We start from the raw sequence: 27647 nt of genomic DNA, 5'->3' as shown, positions 1-27647 counted from the left end.
TTTGTCGGTGCCGATGGCCTTTTTCCGTTTGTCGACTCCGACGTCGCCCGCTTCAAGTTCGGCACCGAAGTCTCTCTTGGTGCGGTCGGTGCCGACGCGTTGCGCTGGCGTCGAAGGCGTGGAAGGCCTCGATCCGACCAGCGCCACTTTCAGTTTCGGTTTCGGAGGAACCGGAGCAGCTTTCGGTTTCGGTTTTGCGGTAGGGAAACCAGCTGGTTTATGCAGTAATGGCTGCCGCTGAACGTCCGAGGCCGGGCCCGAGGGCGGGGCCGAAGAACTGCGGGATGGGTCTCGGGTAAGGCCCGAAGGCGATCCCTCGACCGGAGCCATAGGCTGTGGCACTGGTGTTTCTTCGGTTTGAACAGGTAGGCCTTGTTCATCATTGGAGCTACTCTCTTCGGCCCCTAAGGCCTCCTCGTCGTCTCCTACCTCGGTGTCGTCTTCACCTCTGTGGAAGAGTGACTCGTCTACCTCGTCCGATCCGGGTTCGTGTTCGGAAACGGGACTGGAGGGCAAGACTTCTAATTCCTCGACGTCTTCGGCCTCGTCGAAGATGTCTGTTGGGGCCGGTGCCGCGTGCTGCGCTTCGAGTCTCGCCGCTCGTCGATTCCGTAGAGTCTTCTTGGAACGGAACCGGGCACAGGCCATGCATGTCGATTCGTCGTGGTCCGGCGAAAGGCATTTGTTGCACACCGGATGGACGTCGATGTGTGGGTACTTCGCATTGCATACCGGACACCTTTTGAATGGCGTCCTCGATTCCATCGTCGAAGTCGATGGACAGGTAAATGCGAAAAAAGTCGGTGCTGAAAGTTAGTAAACTAACAAGATTGTATCGAAACCCGATCGATAAACAGTACCGACGCAAACTAAAGGCCTTTTGGCCTCGACAAAATATTTTCCTAACTTGAGCTAAGATAGCACATCCGAACCCAATGGCGGAAAAAAACAATCTGAGGATGGAGAGGATGCCCATGCGCACTGTAGTCCAGGGGAGGAGTCACCTATCCAAGGATACTTCGAAGACTCTTCCAGGACAACAACGTGCAAACATCCGGACCCAACACTAGGCGGCGATCTATGCACAGATATGAATTCAGCAGCCCACATGCCTCGAACTCCCAAAAATGGTACTACTCCTGCAGGTCTAGTACCTTGAAAAATCTCCTCGACCTAACAGCAACCTACTTGACCTCAGTCTCTGAAAGCGGAGCAAATGTGACTAGATAACAATATTTAAAGGCATCTTTATTGCTCTTGTTATCTTGTCACCTTTGCTCCGTTTTCAGAGACAGAGGACAAAAGTTAGTCTGTTTTCCTACTTGCCAGAGAGGGCGCGTAGGACCTAAAAACACTTGCCCTCGTTAAATTTAGCTCGCATATGCGAGCAGTCGAGTGGATTTTTCGAGCCCTGGGTCGGTTTTTGGAAAAAACTATTTGGATTGTTTGGTTAATATGGAACCGAGACACCACCTTTGGAACGAAGATTGGGTCCGTCCTCATTACAATCCTGTCCTTGTGCATTTGTAAGTAGGGCTCTTGGAGAGTGAGCGCTCTCCACTCACTCTTCGTAGGGAAGTGATCGCCACTAAGGCGGCTGTCTTTAGTGTCAGCATGTGCAGTGTAGCCTTAGGTTCAAAGGGTGCCTTCATCAATTGAGTTAGCACTACGTTGAGGTTCCATGCTGGTGCTGGCATCCTCTTTGGGGAGGGGGGGGGGGGGGGGGGGGGCAATTCTCTTGGTCCCTTCCAAGAATCTCTTCACCACTTGAGAGGTGAAGAAACGTTTCCCCGTTTCTCCTCTTGTGTAGGCCACCACCGTAGCCAAGTGCACCCTCAGGGATGTGTAGCTTACTCCGCTTTATAGCAGGTGCGTTAAGTACTTTAGTACTGTTGATTCCCTTGTGACCTTCCGTTGTAGCTTCTCTTCTCCTTGATGTACCTCTTCCATTTTGCTATGTAGCACTTTCTTGAAAGGCCTCCTTGCCTCCCGGAGTACTGCCATAGCACTTGGTGGTAGTTTTAGCTGTGCAAATTCTAGGTCTTCAGAAGCCATATTGCTAGGCTGAGACTGCTTCTGGGTGAAGCACCCTTCCGTTCTGCATTAACAGGTACCTTCTTCTTGGGAACCTGTGTGCTAGTGTGAGAAAGTGCCATCTTTCTTGCATGGTATGCCCCCACTTTTTGCTGAATTGCTGATGTACTTTGACTGAGTGTGCCCTAGGCTCCTGCCAATCAGGTACCCAGGGCCTATGTTCCTTCCCTAAAACAAACAAAAACCAAATTGTCAGGCCCTGGTAAATGGTACCCAAGGTACCCAGGGCCTTGTGACCAGGGAAGGCCTCTAAGGGCTGCCGCACTCCTTGTGCCACCCTTAGAGACCCTGTACCCTTACACACACACTGCCTTTGCAGGCAGGGTGTCTGGGTGCAAGACAAAAAGTCGACATGGCACACATCCCTGTGTGCCATGCCCATCACCTACACTGCCCTGGCATACATCAGCCACCCCTCTAGCTGGGTGCCTTATGCCAAAGGTGTGGGCACAGGAGCCCTGTGCCCCTACAGTACCCAGGTCCATTCCTGAGCTCTGTAAGTGCAGTGCTGCCATTTAAGAGTACATGGTGCTGAGAGTTCGTCAAACACGAACTCCACGGCACCATAATGGCAACACTGAAGACTGAGAAGTTTGGTATCAACCTTCTCAGCACATTAAACCTAAACTGATGCCAGTGTGGGATTTAATGTACAAGCACCCCAGAGGGCATCTTAGAGATGCCCCCTTAAACCTAACCTACAATCCACGTCTGCTCTGAGGCTGCCTAGGATGCCACACAGCAGACATGTCGCTGGACCCCTGGGTGGGAGAGCCCCTGTTCTCCTGGGCCTGCAACAATACACATCCTGGGCGAGATGCTAAATCTCCTCCCCCAGGATGGGCGGGGCGGAAGCTTCAAAGGCATGCCGCCTATGTGGGCTTCCCCAGGCCACTGCAACCCCCCACTCTGGCGGGAAGCTTGGCCGGAAACCCCAAATAAGGACAGGGGATGTGCCAGCCTGCCAACCCCACCCCTCAGGTGGGGGAGGCAAGGTGAAGCACATCTCCGGGCTCTCGCCATCTTGAAGATGGGAAGCCCTGCCCAATCAGGACTAGGCTACTGCCCCCCCTCCCACAGGAGAGAGGAAGGATAGGGGGTGTACCCACCCCAGGACAGGGACCCATTGGTCCCTGCCCTTCACCTACCTGTAACGCCCCTAAATCTGATTTCTTGTACGGATGTAATTTAGGCTAACTGTTTATGAATATCATTGTTTTTAATATTATTGTTTTAAGTTTAGGAGGGAGTACAATAATTAGATACAATACATTGTATACTGTGCTCCTAATGTGAATACAATTTATATTTTAAATTTTTTTGTTTTTATCTGTTTGATTGCATTTCCTCTTTGTTCATTTTTCATCTGACTGGTGTTTTAAGGGTGTGTGAGGTAAAGTGATGTGTATAATATTTACTCGAAGGGGACTTTTTTCAAGACGTGGCTGGGTCCCTCTTTATTCTTGAAGTCCAATCGCCACTGAACTACCACAAGCCCGGTGTGGGGGGTCACAGGCTAATCCTTCCTGGGTAGTTAACTCGCCAGCTGGGAGTCCCAGCAGCCCTCCGAAAGCACTCCCGGGTTAAGCAAACTTGGGTGCAACGCTCTGCGTCGGACCTAGGCCATTGGTGCTGCATGGCAGCGGTGCAAGCGACTAAGAGTTTTGGCTACCTACTTGCCCCAGCAGGTTTCTTCAGCTGTTGAATCTGTGCTGTGAACAGGAGGACAGTCGGCTGGACCTTTGAGACTCTTAGATTGACTGGGCTCAGGAGACAGCTTCTCTTTGTGCAGGACACGGCAGGCACAGTCCTGGTCTTCGATGGCCACCAGGTGCAGTCCTCCGTCCAAATCGGTGAAATCAGAATTCTGGGTGCCAGGGGTGACTTATTTATCTTCACAAAATGCAGTTAGGGTAGGATGCAGTTGGTAGCCAATGGGCTACCAGGTTCCCTCCCTCCTGATGTCTACTTCCAGGGAAGTGCGGCATCTGCCTATCCCAGGATGTACCATTCTGCCCACCCCCAACATATCGAGACTCAGTCTCTCGACACTTGAAGCTCCTTCGCCTCGCCAAGCCCCGTGTACATCAGTAAGGGTAAGTTACTTACCTGTAATCCTAGTTCTCTTCCAGGGGTATCCTCATCAAAGTCATAAGCACTGAATATTCCCGCCCATGTGCGGGGACCCCGGAAATAATAAAATTATATATGTAAAAAACATACATATATACAGCTCTGTATATGTATAAACATATATCATTTTTTCCAAGCAAATGCAGCTCCCATAAAAGGCTAGGCAATGTAAATATACACATCCAATAACACACATATATATATATATATATATATAAAGGTATAACAATACACCTAAATCTCTTTTTTTTTTTTTTTTTTTTTTTAATGAGGTAAACACTCATGAGAAAGCAAAAAATAAAGAGAACAAACTGTGGAAAAACACAGATGTACAACACATTGCCAGCCTGCAGGCTGCATTGCAATACAATACCATAGAGACTAAAAAGCCCTGTACAGGTAAAAACTGGCACCGTGCCTTTAAGGCAGCCCTGACTTCCATATCCCATCATGCCTCAGGGGTGACAGTTAGGTCAGTTGTTCTTTGCGGGACCGTAGTCCTAAACACAAAGATATATCCTTTCCATAATGAATAATACACCTCTTCTCATTTGCCTGGGGAGGTGGGTGGGTTGCTTATGACTTTGATGAGGATACCCCTGGAAGAGAACTAGGATTACAGGTAAGTAACTTACCCTTCTCTTCCAGGGGATCCTCATCAATAGTCATAAGCACTGAATAGAGTAGCAAGCTCCCCTTCCACCAGCAGGCAAATGAAACTAAGGTTGTATCACCCATGGAGAAAAAGAATCATGAAAATGATTATGTTTGGAACAGATTCCTCAAGGAGGCTTGTCCTACTTGAGTGTCTGCTCTGGTGTCCGAATCCAGACAATAATGCCTGGTAAAAGTGTGGACAGATCTCCAAGTGGCTGCCTTGCAGATCTCGGAGAGTGGGACATTATTGAGAAAAGCCGCGGTAGCCGCTTTTCCTCTTGTCGAATGCGCTTTAGGGCGCGCCCCCAATGGTTTCTGAGCCAGTTGGTAGGCCAAAGTAATACTAGAAACAATCCACCTAGCAATGGAACGTTTGGATGCAGCAAAGCCCATACGGACAATCCCATAGTTCACAAACAATTGGTCAGATTTCCTGATATTCTTAGTCCTATCTAGGTAGAATTTTAGGACCCTTCTGACATCTAGAGAATGCAACGCCCTCTCTGCCGGAGAGGAGGGGTTGGGAAAAAAGGTTGGTAAGGAGATGGCTTGGTTTACATGAAACTCCGATACCACCTTGGGTAGGAACGAAGGGTGAGTTCTCATCACCACCCTATTTAGATGAAAAACAGTGTAGGGTTCTTTAGAACAGAGGGCCTGTATCTCACTGACCCTCCGTGCTGAAGTGATGGCTATTAAAAATGCTGTCTTCCATGTGAGGTGCTGTAGGGTAGCCTTATGAATAGGCTCAAAAGGCGAACCCATGAGCTTCGACAGAACCAAGTTTAGCTCCCAGGAAGGAGAGGGAGGTCTAACAGGGGGATAGACTTTCTTGAGCCCTTGCAAGAAATCCTTCACTACCTGCACTTTAAAAAATGACTGCTGTGAAGGCGAACGCCTGTATGCTGTTATGGCTGCTAGGTGAACCTTTATGGATGAAAATTTCAACCCTGCCCTTGCTAAATGTAGAAGATAGGGCAAAATTACATCCTCCTGGCATTTAGTGGGATCATAATGATGCTGAGCACACCATATATAAAATCTTTTCCACTTACAGAAGTAGGAGTGTCTTGTCGAAGGCCTCCTGGCTTCCTTCAGTATGGACATACACTCTTGAGGGAGGTTCAGATGGCCATACTGGAGGACTTCAGGAGCCATGCTGTTAAGCTCAGCGAGGGAAGGCTGGGATGGTAAATCTTCCCCTGCATCTTGGATAACAAGTCCGGCCTGCACGGCAGCCGCTTGTGGGGGCGGATCGACATGTGTAGGAGATCCGTGTACCACCACTGCCTCGGCCAGTCCGGTGCTATGAGTATCATCTTGGCAGATGAATTCTGTAGCTTGGTCACCACCTTGGGAATTAGTGGGAGAGGCGGAAAAGCGTACACAAATGTCATTGACCAATTGATCAAAAGGGCATTCCCTAGGGATCCTGGTCGATGGTATCTTGAGGCGAAGCCTCGGCATTTTGTGTTTTGCTCGTCCGCGAAGAGGTCCACTTGCGGGCGCCCCCATTCCCCGAAGATGTCTTCTAACACTTCGTCGTTGATTACCCAGTCCTCTGGCTCTTGAAAATGCCGACTGAGCAAGTCTGCTTGCACGTTGAGTTCTCCTGGTAGGTGCACCGCTTTCAATGAGATGTTCCTTGCTAGGATCCAGTGCCACAGGGACTGAGCTTCCAGCGAGAGCGTTCTGGATCGAGTACCCCCCTGCTTGTTCAGGTAGTACATTGTGGTGGTATTGTCCGTCTGTACTAGAATGGTACTCGTCGTTATCGCAGGTAGGAACGCTTTGAGGGCTAGGTGGACCGCCCTGAGCTCCAGCATGTTGATGTGGTACAACTGCTCGCTGCTGGACCACCGACCTTGAGTTTGCAGAGTCCCAAAATGCGCACCCCATCCCTGAAGGGATGCGTCGGTGATTAAGGTCTGAGTTGGGGGCTCTTGATGGAAGGGAATCCCCACTTGCAGATTCCTTGGCTTCAGCCACCACTTGATTGACTGTTTGGCTGCAGAGGAGAGGCAAACCTTTTCTTCCCACAGGGAGTTCCTTTGATCCCATTTGTCCTCGAGATCTTGCTGGAGAGGACGCATCCTTAGCCTGGCATTGGGCACTAGGAAGATGCAGGATGCCATGGCCCCTAGCAGAGATGAGATTTGCCTTGCCGACGACAGATTGCTGGTCATAATCTGTCTGCCTTTTAGCATAATGGATGACTGTCTTTCCTCCGAAGGAAACACTTTTCCTACTACGGAGTCTATAGTTGCACCCAGGTAGTGGATCCTCTGCGTTGGTGAAAAATTGGACTTTTTGACATTCACTCTGAGACCCAACCTGCGACATAAGTTCAGGCATAGCGACAGCTGTGTCCGCACATTCTGTGGTGATGAGCCCTTTATTAGCCAGTCGTCTAGGTAGGGATAGACGAAGACTCCTGCGCGCCTCAGAGCAGCCGCTACTACTGCCACGCATTTTGTGAATACTCGAGGAGCTGACTTCAGGCCAAATGGGAGGACTTTGAACTGATAGTGAGCGTTGCCTACCACAAACCTGAGAAATTTTCGATGATTCCTTAGGATGGGAATATGGAAATATGCATCCTGAAGGTCCAGTGAACACATCCAATCGCCCATCCGGAGAAGAGGATATATTTGGTGGAGCGCCAGCATGCGAAATTTTTCCTTTCTTATGTGCTTGTTCAGTATCCGTAGGTCTAAAATGGGTCTGAACTCCACCTTCACACTCCTCTTTTGGATGAGAAAATATCTGGAGTAAACTCCCTTTCCTCTCTGGTTTATGGGCACTTTCTCTATTGCAGATTTGAGTAGTAGCGTCGCTACCTCTTCTCTGAGCTGCTTTAGATGCTGGGATGACTTGACAGGAGGAATAGATGGGGGGTGACTTCTGAAACGAAGCGAGTACCCATGACGCAGTATATTGAGTACCCACTTGTCCTTTGTGATTGTCTGCCACTCTGGAAGATGATGCGCAACACTTCCTCCCACCGGAGCGGTGGACAGCATCGGAGGAAGCGGTTTCTCATTGCTTCCCCGGTGCTTTGTTTCCAGCATTAGACTGCCTGTTGTTACCTCGTCCCCTGGATGGCTTGCGGGACTGGTATTGCTGTTTCTTTTGACCTTGCTGGTCCTGGTTCTTTTGCCAATGAGGGGTTTGAACCCTCTGTTGGTAATTGCGCCTGTCATTTCCCTTGCGGCGTCGAAACTCTTTCCTCTTTTCAAGCCCGACTGCTTTCATGGTCTCCAGCTCTGCTTTCATACGGGCCATTTCCTCGTCTGCATGGGACCCAAAAAGAGAACTACCGGAGAAAGGCAGATTTAAAATTCTTGCCTGCGCTTCCGGTTTCAAGGCCGTCAATCTAAGCCAGGATGTTCTTCTGGCTGTGACTCCATGTGCATATTCATGCGCTGCCAGTGTTGCCCCATCCGCCGCTGCACTTATGATCTGGTTAGAAACCAGACTCCCCTCATGCAAAATCTCTTCAAAGTCCCGTCTGTCCTCTGATGGAACTTTTTCAATGAACCTCTGAAGAGAGTCCCATAGTGACCTATCATAGCGCCCCAGAAGCGCCGAGGCACTTGCCACCTTCAAGCTTGAGGATGCTGAGCCGCAAACTTTCCTCCCCCAGGAGTCTTGCGTTTTACTGTCCTTATCTGGTGGCACCGTTGAAGATCCAGCTACTGCATGCGTCTTTCTGGCAGCGGCGGTGATGACAGAGTCCGGTGGAGGATCTGTTTTAAGGAATAGCGGATCCTCCGGAGCTGGACGGTACTTTTTTAGAATTCTCGCCGGCGCCGTTTTGGTGGTTGCTGGCGTGAGAAAGATATCCATTACCGGTTGTAGCAAACCGGGGACTAGTGGCAATAACGGGCGTGTCACCGTGCGTTCATGAAGAGTTTCAAAAATTATGGATGCGGTGGTCTCCTGAACCGGCATAGGGATATTTAATTTTGAAGCTCCTCTACACAACACTTCTTGAAATGTAGAAATATCATCTACCGGAGATACCCGAGAGGGTGGCGTCTCCGAGAGTGTCGGTGAATAATCCCTTTTGGATGATCTGGAAGAAGGGGAGGTAGAAGGGGTCCTACGGCGCCTTCTCTCTGATCTGGTCGACTCTCTTCTGAGGGAGGCAGACCTGGATCGCCTTCTTGGTGCTCGAGAGTGACTTCGGGATTCTCTTTCTCGAGATCTTGGTCTGATCGGTGTCGCTGGGAATACCACGCCCCTTATTCTTGATAGCGATGCCTTTATTGCGTCTGGTACAGCAGGGTTCTGAGGCATCTCCCTTACGGGACTCTGAGGTACAGCATTGTCCTCCTCCTGCGAACTTTCTCTTGCAGGTACTGGAGATTGATGCACAAGCTCTGGTGATTCTGATCTTGAACCTGAGCCCTCTGATCCTGAAGGCGAGATAGATATGAGACGCGGTGACTCAGGAGTCGTATATATCAGTCTATGAGGAGATTTTCGCCTTGAGACTGGTCGAATCGTGAGGCGAATATGCGACACCTCCTGCGTACCCTCAACAGAGGGCTGCCTCGACGGTGATAGGCCTATCACCGGAGATCTTTGAATCTTCGAGGCTCCGAGCTTCTTGTCTCGACGTCGAGATTATCTTCGACGGAGGCTTCATGTACCTCACCAAAGCTTTGGAGACCTGTGAGGACGGAGGCACCTGCCTCGACGTCGACTCCGACGGAGGCACCTGCCTCGACGTCGACTCCGACGGAGGCACCTGCCTCGACGTCGACTCCGACGGAGGCCTCTGCCTCGACGTCGACTCCGACGGAGGCCTCTGCCTCGACGTCGACTCCGACGGAGGCCTCTGCCTCGACGTCGACTCCGACGGAGGCTCCTGCCTCGACGTCGGCCCTGACGGAGGCGTCTGCCCCGACGTCACTCCTGACGGAGACTTTTGTCTCGACGTCGAATGCTCAGACGACGTCGAAAGCCTCTTCGCCGTCGAACGATGTTTCCTCGACGGCGATCTTGATCTTGACGGCGATCTTGGTCTCGACGTTGACTGTGGAGATCGCCTACGTACTTCTCGCGACGTCGAATGATGTCTCGCCGACCTCGACGTCGAACGATGTCTTTCTTTCGACGACGAACGATATCTCTGTGCAGACGTCGATCGATCTTCTCTTGACGTCGACAGATGCTTTTTCGACGTTGAACTGTGGCGCCGAGACCTCGACGCCGAGCTTTTAGATGCCGTCGACGTCGAACGCATCCGCTTCGACGCTGAATCTAAAGTCGACGACGATTTTCTCTTTGCAGCATGACTTCCCCTTGACTCCTCACCTCTCCGCGACGATCCCGCCGCTGGAGTCTTCGACGCCGAGCCCGACGTCGATGGGGAGCAAACAGGGACCAACTGCCTCGACGTCGACCGTTCTGCTAGGCCATACAGCCTAATCCTCTCCCTCTCCTTTAAAGTCCTTTTGGAAAGGTCTTCACAATGACGACATGTTGCTGGAGAGTGAGAGTCCGGCAGACAGATGATACACACCTCATGTGTGTCTGACGCAGCCTTCTTTTTTCCACAAGATGGGCATGGAACAAATAAAGAAGGCATTTTTCTGACAAAACGGCTGAAAAATCAGTCAGAAAAACACAGGATACTGACTTCCTCACAGAAGTTGTAAGAAGAAGTCCAAAAAAATCTTAAAGTTGTAATAATTCTTGACTAAAGAGTCAAAAAAGAAGAGAGCTGAATTCCAGGGTCCTGACTGAAGGAGCCGGAAAGAACAACTGACCTAACTGTCACCCCTGAGGCATGATGGGATATGGAAGTCAGGGCTGCCTTAAAGGCACGGTGCCAGTTTTTACCTGTACAGGGCTTTTTAGTCTCTATGGTATTGTATTGCAATGCAGCCTGCAGGCTGGCAATGTGTTGTACATCTGTGTTTTTCCACAGTTTGTTCTCTTTATTTTTTGCTTTCTCATGAGTGTTTACCTCATTAAAAAAAAAAAAAAAAAAAAAAAAAAAGAGATTTAGGTGTATTGTTATACCTTTATATATATATATATATATGTGTGTTATTGGATGTGTATATTTACATTGCCTAGCCTTTTATGGGAGCTGCATTTGCTTGGAAAAAATGATATATGTTTATACATATACAGAGCTGTATATATGTATGTTTTTTACATATATAATTTTATTATTTCCGGGGTCCCCGCACATGGGCGGGAATATTCAGTGCTTATGACTTTGATGAGGATCCCCTGGAAGAGAAACAGGGACTACAAACACTGGGCGACTAAACCGGCAATGTCTAGAGTTGCACTTAGCCCATCAGTGACATTAAATTCAATTTAATCATTAAATCAAATTTAATGAACTGATTATTTTGATACCAAACAGTATCAACCAATGTAGTCCCATTCAGAAGTTAGAAGGGCTAGGGTGCCAGCCTGTTACTCTCTACTTGCCAGAGGGGCTACTAGTCCTTCCACAGTAAAAACGTCAATTTAGGGTTTTTACTTCTGCAGCATGTAAAAGTAAATGTTCCACCTTTTAAAATACAGCACCCTGCCTTAGGGCTCACTAGGCCTGCCGTTTGGGTGACTTGCATACCTTAAAAAGGGAGGTTAGGGTTTTTCCATTACTTTAAATGGCAAAATAGAGTAAGCAGTTTTAAACTGCCCTTCCAGTCTGCAGGGGAAGAGAAGGGGACATGGTTTACCTTGTTGTACACAGGGTGGCAGAAAACGTGCTGTAGTCCTGGGGAAACACTAACAAATAGACCCTGGGTACCATGTACTAGGGACTTGCAAGCAAGTTAGGCTATGTCTATTGGGGACAAGCCAATTAACCAAGCACCATTTTAACAGTCAAAGCACATCCACATGTTTAGCAGGGCTCAGGACATTTCAGAGTCGTAACACCAGTACCTAGTATTCAAAAAAGGGGGGGGGGGAAAGTGAGGGTAACCCTGCAAAAAAGCCAGTTTCCCTACAATCATTATCAGAGCAAAGAGATGACAAGAGTTTTCACTGGGTCCTCAAAAGGAATTACAGGGGTAATAGAATGGGACGGAAAGGGTGGCAGATGTAGTGACAAAAACGGGCCGGGGAAGCCGATCATTACCTTTGTATCTCTTGTTAGTGGATGATGAATGTTCTTCCACAGGTTAAGATATTACAGCTAGAGAAGATGCTGAATGGATGGAACTTACTGTGGATGAGAGGATAGACCACGCTTGACTCGAGTAAGTGAAAGGCATTTTTTGTGTTTTTGACGTTTATGGTGCCCTTCTGGTATCAAAGGTTTGTGGGGCGACAATCTGTGGTTTCTCAAAGTAGATGGTGAAGAGTAATGGCAGTTTTTTTCCTTCAACATCAATGTTGACCACTCTAGAGTGTTGATGTGTGGTCATTGATCCTTTCTTCAACGGCGAACGCAGGGGGGGGATGGACTGTACCAATAGCTTTTCAGCGATCTTCACGTCACTCTTCATTGTTATTGAGAGTGAAGTCTTCGATCATCACACTTTCTCTTTGGATCTGCCTCTATGATTGTCCATTCCAGCAGGTAGGGGAGAAACAGACAGATTAGGAGGCTGATCTCCAGTCTCTTATCTCTCCTCTTCTACCCTTGTGTCTTTCAACATACCTCTTAACCTGATTCCTTCCCTGTCTTCCAAATGTTTCTGGACAGCTTTATGCAGATGCCACACAGAGACAGAATAAGAGGAATATAGACATACCACTCACGCCTTATGTGCATTAGTTACAGCCTTTGTTCTCACCGGAGGGACACTCCGAGAAGAGCGATGGCACCTAGGTTGAAAACTTAAGTCAAAGACTTGAGAAATAAATGGTCCAATTGACGAAAGATGTTTAAAGACATCTGGTGAAGAAGGTACAATTATTTTTCTATCAAGAATAGAACTCTGAACATTTGAGGTAAATAAACTCAGCAGCTGCCCTGAGATTCTTCTCACAAGAGCCAAAAGAAAAACAGGAAGTATTAAAAGCGTCACCCACTACAGCATTCTGAGAAGGAGTGCCTCCCAGGCTCTGAATGCGATAGACTTACATTAAAGAGACCAAAAAAGGAGGCTAACAGGCTGCATTTTTTGAGGGGTTCTTTTCTGAAAAGGGGTTCTTTCTGCACATAAACGTTGCAATCCAGTTCAAACATAGTTTGAAGAGATCTCTGAACTTTCAAGAAAAATTAGGCCCTTTTAGGATTCCAGCCAACAGGTTTACAAAAATCTCCTTGATGAAGGGTGTTTCCTTGTGGTCGTGTGGAATTATTCCAGCACCTATCACTATCAATGAAGATCCTACGATGCAGAAACTTAGTTAATCAAACACTCACCTGCAAGTCACAATGCCTTGCCGCGTCCACTACACAGCGCTCCAGCAGGAAGGCATCCACAAACGGGACCATGGTAGCCAAGCGGGTAAACTCGATGCTCTGGTATATCTGAGCGACCTGCATAGAGAAAAGAATTATCTCTTAAAGACTGCCACATAAGGTTTAAAGCAAAATCAAAAATACAGGGGCAATGCATGAATGGGTCAACCTGGCTAGTCCACATAATCATTCCTGCAGACTGTAAAAAATGCACACATACAAGAGTAACAAAATATCAATAACTTGTCCCACACAAGAGTTGCTCATAAAGAATCTCCACAGTATATTAGCTATGACACATTGACTTGTTGGCAAAGCATGCACCATGATGAAACAATGTAAAACAGCTGCATGCTGGATATCATTTGTACAACATAGAACACAAATAGACATTTCAAGATAGCCCTTGTAGACATGGAACAACCATAACCCAGAGGGAAAAAGTGTTTCTTCTCCTATCGCTCATTCTCATCAACTAAGATAAACATTTTTTAACTGAGATTTAAGCTTGAGTGTGGAATATATACTGGACTATGATGCTTCATAAATCTTCTTGTCCTGTAAAAAGAAAATCAATTTGTCCCTTTTCATGCCGTGCATTTAGGTGAAACATTATGGCACAATTCCCATTACATCAGATCAGTGATAAAGTCCTCTCTTCTCATGGCAGTGCTGATATATCAGGGCTTGTATTTTAGAGCAAGACTTTAATTTTGCCACCTTTCTGCAAACTACAAACGCAGCCTACAAGTGGGCAGGAAGCAGTCTCTGTATATACTATACCAAAGTGAGGTACAGTGTGCACAGAGTCCAGTGGAACCGAAAAGGGAGGCAGAGGTAAAGTAGATAGCACCTCACTCTATTTGTGGTGGTGTGGTCGAGCAGTAAGGCTTCATCAGAGGACAGTGTTAAGCATTTGTTTTACACACCCTGTCAGCAAATGAATTCACACACTCAAAGACTGAACTTCAGACCAATTGTTTTTGTATAAAAATATTTTTAGTTATTTTATTTCCTAGAACCAAGCAAGCCTGGCACAGGTAAGTGATAAACACTATGCAGCAAATACACATTTGTAACAGTTGGGATTTTAAATGTATATGCACTTTGTTTTAATTCACATTACTGTTACTGAGAAACTCAATGCTTTGGAATTACAGTACATATACTTTGAATGGGCTTTTTAGTAAAATGACAGTACATTATTTTCAGGATTACTTTTCTTACACAGTGTAGTATACCTCAATACTACACTGGGACATTTCCTGTAAACGGGTAATTAAAAGCGTTTTTGTTATTTAGTACAGTTGTGAAAGGTTTTCTTAGATTTTCCAACTCCACATTTAGAAACTTTTCATAGAAAAAGTCAATGTTATCCTATGGAGGAAAGGAAAATGCTACTTACCAGTATGCATCTGTTCTTGGCATGTAGAGCTGCAGATCCGTACACTTTGCATTAGATTGTCATCTGGTGTTGGGCTCGGATGCTTGCACCTTGTTGTTGTCTTCGAAGAATTATTTTGTAGTCACGAGATAGGTGACTCCTCCCTTGGACGATAATGCACATGGACATCGACTCTATCATCAGATTGTTTTTCGCCATGATGGGAAATGGAGTCAGTAAGAAGTAGAAGCGATGTCCATGTGAATGTATCTAATTAAGATAATACTGGAACATATACAGGTCCCAGGGAGGCGGGCGGGTGTGTATGGATCTGCAGCTCTACATGCCAAGGACAGATGCATACGGTAAGTAGCATTTTCCGATCGTACACTTTGCATAGACTATACAGCAGTGTCTCCCCTAGCGGTGGTCACCTGTATCGGTTGCAGTAGTTTGAAAAAGTGTTTTAAGAACAGCTTGGTCTACAGAAGCTTGTTGCTTAGCCTGCACGTCAACACAATAGTGTTTGGTGAAGGGGTGTGGTGTAGACCATGTTGCTGCTTTACATATGTCATCTAAGGGGATGTTCCCTAAGAATGCCATGGAAGCCCCTAGCTTGTGTGTTATATGAGCTCTAGGGGGAATTTTTAATGTGCTTTTAGCCTTCCGGTAGCATATTTGAATGCATTTTACTATCCACCTGGCAATCCCAGCTTTGGAGATGGGGTTACCCTTATGAGGTGGGGAGAAGGCCACAGACAGTTGTTTTGTTTTCCGAAAGGGTTTAGTCCTGCCGATATAATAAAGTTGTGCCCTTTTAACGTCTAGTGTGTGTGAAGGGCTCTCTCTGCTACTGAGTCAGGGTTTTGGAAAAACACGGGTAACTCAACTGCTTGGTTAAGATGAAAAGCCGAGATGACTTTGGATAGGAATTTTGGATTTGTTCTAAGAACCACTTTGTTACGATGTATTTGTAAGAATGTTTCCTGTATGGTTAAAGCCTGGACCTCACTTACTCTTCTGAGAGATGCAATTGCGACAAGGAAAGCTACTTTCCATGTGAGCAACTGAAGTTCACATTTATGTAGAGGTTCAAATGGGGGACCCAGGAGCCTGGTAAGAACAATATTTAAATTCCACACCGGAGAGGGTGGTAATCTGGGAGGAATTATTCTTTTAAGGCCCTCCATAAAAGCTTTAATTATAGGCACTCTAAATCGTGACAAGTGCTGCTAGATGTAATCTTATGGATGAATATGCCAAATTACATTTTGCAAGTGTAGCAAGTAGCAAATGATGTCCTGGATGGAAACATCCAGCAGAACAATATGACTGCTGTTGCAGTAGATGACAAATCTTTTCCATTTTGCTGCACTGGAAGCTCTTGTAGTAGGACGTCTGGCTTCTTTAATGATATTCATACAGTCCGGCGGAAGGTTAAGATAACCGAACTCCAGGACTTCATGAGCCACACTGCTAGATTCAGCTGACCTGGGTCGGGGTGTCTTATTTCTCCACGGTTCTGCGTTAGCAATGTTGGGGAGAGGCGTAGTTTTTGGTGTGGAACTACTGAGAGTTCCAGTAGTGTTGTGAACCACGGTTGGCGTGCCCATGTGGGAGCCACCAGGATCATCTTGAGAGACTGTTTGAGCTTGCGTAACACTAGGGGAATTAGTGGGAGTGGTGGAAAAGCGTACGCAAATCTGTCTGACCAATTCATCCATATCGCATTGCCTTTGGACAACGGGAGTGGAAACCTGGCGGCGAAGGTTGGGCATTTTGCGTTTGCGGCGAACAGATCTATTTCTGGTTGGCCCCACATTTGAAAAAATGGTAGAAGAACTCTGGGATGGAGTTCCCATTCGTGTATCTGCCGAGTCTGTCGACTTAGCAGACCTGCAATCTGATTGTGAACTCCTGGAAGGTGTTCTGCCAGCAGGTATATATTTTGTGGAATGGCCCATCTCCAAATGATTTGTGCGAGCTGGGATACTTGTAAAGAATGCTTGCCCCGCTGTTTTGGTGTGTAATACATGGCTGTCATGTTGTCCGTCCGGACTAGGACAGTCTTGTGCTGTAGATGTACTAGGAATGATTTTAGTGCTAGGAACACTGCAAGTAATTCCAGGTGATTGATGTGGAGCACTTTGAGTGGTCCATTTGCCTTGAATTGTAAGTTTGAGGAGATTGGCTACCCAACCTGTGATTGATGCGTCTGCTGTTAGCACTATCTGTGGAACTGGCTCTAGGAACGGCCACCCTCTGGACAGCTTTTTTGGGGTTCCACCACTGCAGAGAGCGGTGTGTGCGGCTGTCCACCAACACCAGATCCGTAAGTTGTCCTTGGGCCTGGTTCCACTGATGTGCTAGGCATTACTGTAAGGGACGCATTTGAAGTCTTCCATGAGGTACGATAAAGATGCAAGAGGCCATCATTCCTATGAGCTGCATGAATACCCTTGCTGGAAGGGAGTGCTGTTGAAATTTGGTGATTAGGGCTTGCATACTGGATGGAGTGGGATATGCCAGAGCTCTGGAGGTGTCTATTGTGGACCCTAGATACTAATGTATGTGTGAGGGCTGAAGGTGTGACTTGGTGTAGTTTACTGTGAATGCCAAGTTGTGTAGTAGCTGGATAGTTTGAGGAGTGTGAATAACACACTGTTTGTGAGACTTGGCTTTTATCAGCCAGTCGTCGAGGTATGGGAAGACTGATTTGTTGTCTTCTCAAGTAGGCTGCTACTACTGCCAGACACTTTGTGAATACCCTGGGGGCGGTGGTCACCCCGAAAGGAAGGACTTTGAACTGGTAGTGTTGTCCGTCCACCATGAATCTTAGGTATTTTCTGTGAGCAGGGTGAATGGGAATATGAAAGTAGGCGTCTTTGAGATCTAGCGTGGCAAGGAAGTCGCCTTGATGTTCTGTGGACATTGGACGCTGTTTGGGTGGTATGGTGGGTGGGGTTGCTGTAAGTTCCAGGCAGTAACCATACTGGATGATCTGTCTTTCCCACTTGTCTGTTGTGATGGAGTTCCAGACAGGCAGGAACTATGAAAGCCTTCCCCCGACCGGAGTGGAATGGTCTGGGTGGAGTGGAGGGAAGTCGCTGTTTATTAGCAGGGGAGGTGCGAGTGTTATTGTTACATAGGCCTCTCCCTTTGTTGTTATTCCCCCTGTGTCCTCTAAAATATCCTCCGTTGGGGGATGCTTGTGTTGTGTTTTTGAAAGAAGAGGAGGCCGTGTCTGTTCCCATGTTTTTGGATGCTCCTCTATAAAAGGAGCGATGAAAGGAACCACATGTAGATGGACTGTAAAGCTCCCATGGATTTAGCTGTCTCCGTGTCCTTTCATTTTCTCCAGAGTGGTGTCTACAGCCGGTCCAAAAAGCTGTTCCTGATAGAACGGCTGGTTGAGGATGGTGGATTGTACCTCCTGTTTAAAGCCTGAAATGCGTAGCCAGGCATGTCGTATGAGTAGCACACTAGTGTTAATGGACCCAAGGCTGTGTCGGCTGCATCAGGGCACACTGGCCTGAGGCGTTGGTTATCAATTTGACTTCCTGAATTAGGCCATTTGCCTGAGTCTTGTACTGATCAGGTAAATGTTGCAATAGGGTTTCTAGTCTGTCATAGTGAGCCCTATCATACCTAGCAAGTAATGCGTGGGTGTTGGCTATGCGCCAATGATTGGCTGCTTGGGCAGCAACCCTCTTGCCAGAGGCATCTAGCAACTTAGATTCCTTATCGGGAGGTGGTGCATCACCGGAGGTTTGGAAATTGGCACGTTTTCTAGCGTTAGACCCTACTAGTGAGTCTAGGGGTAGCTGCTCTTTGATGTAGGCAGGATCATCGGGGGCAGGTTTGTATTTCTTATCAATCCTAGGATTGAGAATTCTAGCGCTCACTGGGTCTTTGAATATGTCTGGGGCATGTTAAATGACCCCTTTGAGCATTGGCAGTATTTGGACAGATTTCTGCGACTGTTCAAGTGTGTAGGAGGAAATCCTCATCTGCAGGGTCTGAATACATGTGAACGCCATGGTAAATAGCAGCTCGATTCACAAGCTGCCCAAATCCAATATTGTCATCTGGGGGAGATGGTTTTGTTGGATATGGCTGAGGGTCTGGGAGGTCTCTGGGATCTATTGGGTTATTACAATCGTCCCAATCATCCTGTGATGTGTCCGTATCATTGTCAGGGTCAGTGAAAGGGTCATTGTTGCCTCCCCTTACACTTTCATCATTATCATCATGGGGTGGTGGTGTATGTGGTGCAAGTGTTATAGGCTGTGGAGGTGAGAGGTATAGGAGGAAGAACAGGAGTAGGAAGAACAGGAGAAGAGGGTCTTATAGGTGAAGTGACAGTCTTTTTTCTTCAGAGGCACTGCAGGAGTGTCTGTTGTGTCCAGCTTACCCTTCTTGTGTGGCACAGCGGCCACACATCCTGTTATGAGGTAAATATGGATTTTTTTTCCGTTTGGGATCGACAGGATCCGGTCGAAAAAGTTCTCTCTCCTCAATAACCGCTTTCGGTGCCGTCTTTTTCGGGTCCGAACGGGGTCGAGATTTGTGCTCCAAGGCCTTAGGAGGTGTTTTAGAGTCCTTTGGCTTGGCTATGGAGACTGAAATCTTTCTCGGTTCCGAAGGGTTTGGTTTCAGATCCGAAGGTTTTTCTTTCGGCGAAGAGGTCGGAGCCGATTTCTTTTTGAGAGTAGGATGCTCTCCCGGCTTTGGTGCCGAAGGCGCTTTGGGGACAGGAATATGCGGTTTGCTCGGTCCCGAGCTTCCTGAAGGCTTGTCCTTTTAGCTTTGGATCAGAGCCCGAGGGCGGGGCTTCTAAAGTCTGTGTTCAGTCACGACTGAGGCCAGCAGGCTAAGTCTAGACCAGGACCTTCTTTTTCTTGGGTGGAGTGGGGGTGGGGGCAGTTCTAATCACTCGTTAAGCAGGAGTGATGTGGTCGTCTGAGTCGTCTGCTTCGGACACGATTTCCAGGTCTTCGGAATCTTCCGCAAGGACATCTGGGCCTTCGTCGAAGATGTCCACTGGTGCGGTTTTCTGCGCCATGGTGTGTCGTCGAGCCAGTGGATCACGGATGGTCTTTTTCGATCGAAAGGAGGCGCAGGCCTGGCAATTTTTCTTGTCATGTTCTGGCGAGACACAGAGGTTACAGACCTTGTGATGGGCACTGTGTGGGAATTTCGCTCCACATTGGGGGCATTTTTTTGAATGGAGTCCTTTCCATGAGCTGTAGGCCCGAACGGCGGCGATCGGCCCGAACGATGTCGATAGGCCCCACGGCCCGCATCAACGACCGGAATCAAGTGGTCAAGATGCGCGTCAAAGATCAGGCGATCGAAAACAATACCGGGGAGTTCTAGAGAGTTTGTGCGTCAAAAAAGTTTGGAAAACAAAGTTCTCGAACCGGAGCACAAAAGTTACATCCGAACCCAATGACGGAAAAAAACAATCTCAGGATGGAGTCGATGCCCATGCGCACTATCGTCCAAGGGAGGATAATTTGTTTTGATTTTTGCCGGCTATCTCCTGTCTCTCATAACATCCCTATGGGCCCTGGAGAGGCACCAGCAATTATTTAATGTAATTATTACATTTCCCCCTGCTCCCCCCTTAATCCCAAAGAGTCCCTATAGGCCAGGAAAGGCCACCAGAAAATATTTCATTCATTTATTCAATATTTGCATGCCTCTCACTGTCTCTCAGAGCCCTCATGGGCCCTGGAGAGAACCAGCAGTGGTTTAGTGTATTTATTCAGCTTTTGCCTGTCTTCACCTGCTTCCTACAGAGTCCATAGGATACCATTGACTGTTTTTCTGTGAAATTTCTTCTAAGTGTCAATTTCTGCAAACTTTAAATATTCTCTAAAAATCGTATAAATTGTGAAAACGTAATTACTTGCCTGTTTTGGATAAAGGTCCCAGTACTGAGTCTAGGCACCCATAACCGGATTACAAAAGTAACGAGAACATACTATACCTGCAACTTGAATTTTCATCCATAGGGAATCATTGACTGTTTATGAAATATTTTCTAAGTGTCAACTTTTTAAATAGCAAAATATTGTCTAAAAATCATAACAATAACTAAGTTGACTTTTATCACTTGATTCCAAGTACTGACCCAGGGCTGAATCTAGGATCCAGTCCTGGAATGTCAAAAGTAATCCTAAAAGTAATCTATTACAAATAACTTGAAACTTCCATTGAACTCAATGCATTTTTGTGTTTAAAATTGTGTTGCCTATTGCAACCACTTGTAACTTTCTACAAAAGTCAATTGCATATAGCAAAAGTATTTATATAAACCATCTCATTCTGAGAAAGTATATTTTAATACCTATTGTTGGTTCTAAAATAAAACAAGCATATATTTTTTATATATAAACCATTGGCCTAGAGTTCAGTTATTGAGTGTGTGAGACCATTTGCTGGCTGAGTGTGTGCAGCAAATGCTTTACACTGTCCACTGTCTCTTTAGAGAGTAAGGTTATATCTAACATTAGCCTCTGCCAAACCTCTGGGGACTGTGGACTCCATGCACACTATACCTATTTGGGAACAGTATTTATAGAGCCACTTTCTCACACTTTGAATCTCTAGGTCTTGAAAATGTGCTCCCCAACCTTGTAAGGAAGCGTCTGATGTCATGACGTAACTGGGAGACTAAGGTTCGAAGAGGAGACCCTTTAAGTTGTCCCTGATGCCCCACCATGGCAGTTTGCGTTTGATCTGAGTGTTGATATTGAGTTTGTCCTCGAATGAACCCAGGGCTTGAACCCATTGCTTGTCTAGAGATTCTTGCAGTGGTCTAATGCGCAGGTGACAGTTGGGGGACCAATGGGATGCAGGGTGACATCATTCCCAGCAAAAATTTGAAGATCCTGATTGAAGTGGACCTTTTTAATTTTATTGATGCTGTTAAACGCAAAATCTTTTGTATACGTTCTTTCGAAGGGTATGCTTTCGCTTCCCGAGTATTTAACATTGCTCCGTAGAATTTAAATGATTGTGCCGGAATAAGGGAAGACTTCTCTTGGTTTAGCCAAAGCCCTAATTCTTGGAATAGATCCATGCAACTTATTAGGGACCGTTGCGTTTCCTGGTACGAAGCGCCTTTTGTCAGCCAGTCGTCCAAATATGGAAAAATCTGGAGACCTTGCTGCCTCAAGTGTGCTGCGATCGGCGCCATACACTTTGTGAAAACCCTTGGTGCAGATCTGAGGCCGAAGGGCAATACTTTGAATTAATAATGGCACCCCGCCACCACGAACCACAGATACTGTCTGTGCTTTCTATGAATTGGGATATTGAAGTATGCATCCAAGAGGTCTAATGATGTCATGTAATCTCCTCTGCGTAGTAATAGGAGGATTTCCTGCAAAGACAGCAAACAAAATGTTCTTTATATATTTGTTCAGATCCCTGAGGTCCATTACCTGCCTCCAGGAAAAAGAGCAAATGGAATCCTTTCACTTGTTGTTCTGGGGAAACTTCTTCTATTGCTCCTTTCACAATGAGAGCTAAGACTTCTGCCTTGAGGGCTGAAAGATGGTTCTGCTTTCAGTGAATAGGAGGTTGAGTTGGAGGTTTTTGCAAGAATTCTAGGGTGTGGCCTTGTTTTATAATATCCAACACCCATTTGTCCGATGTTATTGACTGCCAATGACTGAGATAACGAGAGAGGTAATGGATCTGCTTGATGCGAGATGGGGCCGGTGGCACCTGAAGAACGTCACTACCTCCTATCGGAGTTCTGTGACTTTCCTCTTGCAGCAGGTTTCCTCCTAGCCTGCTGTTGATAGGTGGGGTTAGAGGACCGATACTGCTGATTGTTGGAGAATTGGCGGTACCCCTGCTATTGGTAAGGTTGGTACCTGTTTGATTGAAAGGAGGATCCCTGATTGTATTGTCCTCTCGATCCTCTACCACGAAAAAATTGAAAACTGCCCTGCTGCAAGGACCCCGGAGCTCTAGCCGTGTCCGTGTCTGCCTTTATCCCCTGAAGCGCTTCATCAATGTGTTTCCCGAAAAGACTCTCCCCATCAAAAGACATGTCCATGATTTTTGCTTGGACCTCAGATCTGAAAGAGGTTTATTTCAGCCATCCTTGCCTGCAAAGCACCACCGCTCCAGCCATCTGCCTGAAGCAGACTGACACAATGTCCATCGCTATATCAATGGACTCCGAGGCTGCTATGGCTCCGTCCTGGAGAATTGTAGTTGCTTCCTCTTTCTTGATGTCCGGAAGGTGGGACAGAATTGTTGCAGGGTCCAACCACATTTGTCTATTGTATCTGTTGATGAGAGCTAGTGCGTTTGCTGCCCGGATGGAAGCTGCTGCCATTACCGCAAAGCGCTTTCCCACGCTATCCAACCTCTTACCCTCCTTGTCAGGGGGAGCTGAACAGGAAGAGACCGGATTTTTGGAACGTCTGTGTTGGCTGCGTAGCAACGGACTCAGGACGTGGATGTCCAATCAGGCACGCTGGGGAAGTCTCAGCACGGTATTTCTTCTTAATTTTTGGAATTGAGGCTGGTACTGAGGCCGGATTCTTCATCAATTTCAGACCTTCATCCCATATATGCTGGATAATCGGGATAGCTCTTACAGATTTTCAAGGTGTTTCCTTAAAATCATATAGAAAACATTAATTCTCCTTCACAGGTAAAGAAAGTTCAAACCTCTGAGGCTTTTTCCATCAGATCATGGAAACTGGCAATGTCTTCTGGCGGGGAGCTCGCCTGAGGTAACGGTGATGTTGTAACAATATATTGATCCCATTCATCTCCTACTATGTCATCTTGGGGTATCTCTCCTTCCTCAGTTTGGTCTTCGTGATCACTCTCCACGAGGTCATCCCGAATAGTTATTATTTTCGGGGTGTCTACTCTTTGCACTGGAGGCGGAGATTTAACCACTGGTGTCTGAAGCACTGTCTGTGCTATATGTGCTGAGGAGGAGGCCGGAGCATTATCTTCTGGAAAACAATAATAGCTGTTTATCATGTGCCTTAAATCAAATATTAAGGATATAGGTACTGATAGAGTCCTCCTGGACATTGGGATTCGCTTCCTCCTCTTCCTCATAATTATAAGCTTGATGGAAAGATTCATAACCTTTAGAACCCTGAACCGGACGATCTTTAAAGGAGAATTGTTCCTGAACTTCCCGGAAATCTTCATCTGACTCTTGACTTTTAATGTGCAGTTGAGAGGGACTATAGGCTACACCTTAAGGCCCTTCATCCAAGACTCCTGACAATCCAGAATAGTGGATGGAAGAAGCGGTGAAATTTTTGGCGTGGAAAACTGCTTTCTTTCTTGCCCATGGACGAGCCAGTCGACGGAGCAAAACGTTCAATTGAGATGAATGGGGAATACTTCGTAGTTGGAGATCTAAAAACAGTCACCGTCGACTGCTTGCTCGTCGATGGCACAGATGTTGACGTCGACGATAGCCTCACACTCACCGACGGAGTCGTCGTAACGGCTGTCGACTACGCAGTCGTCGTCGAGATGGTCGTCGTCAACGAGATCGTCCGAGTCGTCGACACCTTCGTCGGCGAGCGGACAGGAATTTCTTTAGACTTCGACGACGGCGACGACGGAGCCTTCGTCTCCAAGGTAGTTCTGTGTGGAGTAAGAGGCAAAGAAGAAGAGGATGACTCTTTGGATTTTCCGGATTTTTGCCTTTTTTGTTCCCCTTTCTCCTCAGAAGATTCCCTCGTATGCTTTTTAGAGGAATGTCCTTTAGAATATCCATCAGACTCAGTCTGTGGTTTTCTTCTTTTGGAGCCATAATAACAGGCGTGCTACTCTGTCCATAAGTGTCTTTGCAAAGAAGGTGTGACAATGCTTGCACTCCTTTGGAACGTGCTTGGGGTACAGACAGTACAGGCATGCATAACGATCTACAAAAACGGTATTGTGCTTATACAAGCGGCCAACAATGAGTTAGAAAAGTTCAACAACATGTTTTTAACCCTAAAAGAGTGTCTAGATAATTCAAGCTCCCAACAACACCGGACCACCCTATACATCACCAAAACAACCACCACAGACATCATAATACCTAGAGACCCTCAAGAATCACAACATACAATGCTGCCAGGAGACACAACCTTGACAGGAAGCACATTGGACGGGAAGGATACAGAAACAAAAAGATCAATATTATATACTAATATAGCCACAACACCGCTACAGGGGGAAGAATCAGTGCCTCTCCACCAGGATTTGACCTCTCCCACACTTAAGCCAGTCAACGGTAACCTCCAGCCAGAAACTAAGGATATGGTGACTAACACCCCTTCCATACCCCCCTCTGCAACAGCACAAAATGCATCTATGACACTACGAAACTCATTTCCCCAGAGCCTGGTACCAAGACCACAGGACACAGGGAACGCATCTCACATAGAGGAGGCACAGACAACCGAACCAATGACAAAAAAAGGAACTCTGGAAAAACCACAGATCTAAAAGACAGGGACACAAACTACAAATCCCGAAATAGGGAGATGCGCACTCCTAATAATAGGTCTCCCCAGACTCAGAGAGACATCAAAGCTCTTCAAACACAAGTGGGCAAGTTGTCACAAGACATCCTAAGTGGACTTCAAGTTATGGAAAAAAATACTAGAAATCACTGTAAGCACTCACTCCAAAGTGTAGAACATCCCAAAATCAGTGCTTAGTTCACAAGGAAAGAGCAGTGAGACAGCCAGGACATTATCAAATAGGCATTATCGACCAGACAGAAATCTTAAATACTTATCGGAAGAGGAAATCTTAACCTTACTCCAGTCATACGAGTCTAAAGATAGCAGCAGAGGGGAGGAAATTAGATCAGTCCCGATCGATGCTAATAGAACATACTGGCCTAAGAAGAGGAAAGCCAACCTTAACCTACAAGTCCAGCTAACTGGCAAGTCTCAAGAACTGAACTCTAGTAACACAGAAAAACCATTGAGATGCCTTCTGCTTAACTGTCGGTCTGCAGCAAAGCATGCCTCAGACATCGCTGCCCTCATCGTTAGCCAGGAAATTGATGTGACAATCCTAACAGAAACATGGCTTACGGAATCCTCTTCCCCTTTCATGGATCTACTGGTGCCCCCTCACTATAACATTGTGAGACAAGACAGACTAAAAAAAGACAGGAGGCGTTCTTGCCTGCATTCACCGATCGGAGATAGAGGTCCGCAAAATACAATCCGACCCACTCGAATCCTGTGAATACCTTGGTCTTAATAGAAGATCTACAGATAATCAAAGGTGCAACATGCATGCAATTTACCACCCACCGGGAAATAACGCTACCTTCATAGACCAGTTAATGGAGATCATCACGGCTAACTCGAACATCCACTAATAACATATTCCTAGGCGATTTTAATTTACATTGGGACGACAATGATAAACTGGTCAACGCACTTAAAGACTTTAACAGATCTAAACCTTACCCAAGCCTGCAAACAGCCAACACATTCGAAAGGGGCAAACAGACTGGATAATCTCGAGAATCAAGGATACTACAATCCAATCAATTGTTCCAAGCGATTGGTCGGATCACCATGCCATAACCTTGATACCCACCGTGAAAAAGAACAAGACCACGCAGCCTATCAAACTCAAACTCAGAAAGTGGACTCGGGACACCAAAGACACTAATGTTGAGCTACTAGTAGCAAGATGTGAGAAGGACCTAAATCCGCATTAACAACTTGTGGAATGTGAACGAACTCACGGACCACTACACTACGACTATGACAGATATAGTCAACTCCACCATGCCACTAAAACTGAAAAGAATCACAGAGAAAGATAAAAACCCATGGTTAAATGGGACAATAAATGAAGATGGGGGAAATTGAGACTTGCAGAAAGAAAATAGAGACAGTACCAATCATCCCCACAGCTGAAATCTCTCCGAAAAATCAGAAACTAGTACAACAAAAGGGTACTCAATTCCAAAAAGGAATTCTTCAGATCAGAACTGGACAACGCCAAAAACAGACCACAGAAACTATTCGAGATGTTAAAGCAACAATCCAATAAGTTGGCCAAATCTGCCCAAGAAACTACTAAAACTCAACTGAGCTGCGAAGAATTCTCAACATTCTTCACCAACAAGGTAAACCCGCTAGAAAGAGCTCAGGATGGCAGCCGACAACCTCCCCAGTCAACCACCCATACTGAACAAGGCTACCACGACAAACAATCAGGATAGGGTGAAATACAAGGCACAATGGGCAACATTCGAACTCTATGACCAGAATACCATTGTCAAAACTCTCTCGGATATCAAACCTAATAACCATTACAATCACCCACTCCCCTCTAAATGCCTAAAGAGAATCAACCATATTGTTTCCAAATATGGAAAAAAATAATAAATACCTCACTATCACAGGGGATCATTCCAGAATGCCTGAAACAGGTCAAGTCCTCCCCATCAAAAAACCTACAGCGGACCCGGCAGAACTAAATAACTTTCGCCCAGTAACTAATATTTCATTACTTGCCAAACTAATTGAGAAATGTGTCCAAAACCAACAGCCATCACATCGCAAATTTCAAGCTACTGGACGACTGCCAATCAGGATTCAGAACAGGCCACAGTACGGAAACAGTGATTCTACATATAGTGGATGATGCGCTAGATCAATCATGTCTACTAGTCCTTCTTGACCTGTCGTCTGCATTTGACACGGTAAATCATGAAAAATTACTAGCCAGGCTTCAGGACAGGATGGGTCTATTCGGGAATGTTCTGAAATGGTTTGAATCCTTCCTTCAGAACAGAACACAAAGATTCCTAGTCAACCAGATGCTATCCCCATCATGCCCGAATTCAATTGGAGTCCCTCAAGGATCTCCACTATCTCCGTCACTTTTCAACCTGTATGTCGAACCCCTTACTGAAATTCTCCGAGACGCAAACATATCCTACCACATGTACGCGGA

The 27647-nt window shown here is 46.5% G+C and overlaps 1 protein-coding gene across 2 annotated transcripts in view; it reads right to left on the bottom strand.

Annotated features, from left to right (window-relative positions):
* The window catches only part of EIF3A (eukaryotic translation initiation factor 3 subunit A), a 735236-nt gene that overhangs the window by 513345 nt on the left and 194244 nt on the right, over positions 1-27647 (bottom strand). For both annotated transcript variants that reach the window (XM_085602967.1, XM_085602977.1), the window contains exon 10: positions 13238-13354. In XM_085602967.1, coding sequence (XP_085459093.1) covers positions 13238-13354 — 117 coding nt within the window. The remainder of the gene's footprint in view (positions 1-13237; positions 13355-27647) is intronic.

The sequence above is a fragment of the Triturus cristatus genome, chromosome 1_2, assembly GCF_964204655.1.
Source record: "Triturus cristatus chromosome 1_2, aTriCri1.1, whole genome shotgun sequence".
Classification (NCBI taxonomy): Eukaryota; Metazoa; Chordata; class Amphibia; order Caudata; family Salamandridae; genus Triturus; species Triturus cristatus.
Note: the sequence above shows the minus strand (reverse complement) of the source record. Positions and strands in the feature narration are given on the sequence as shown.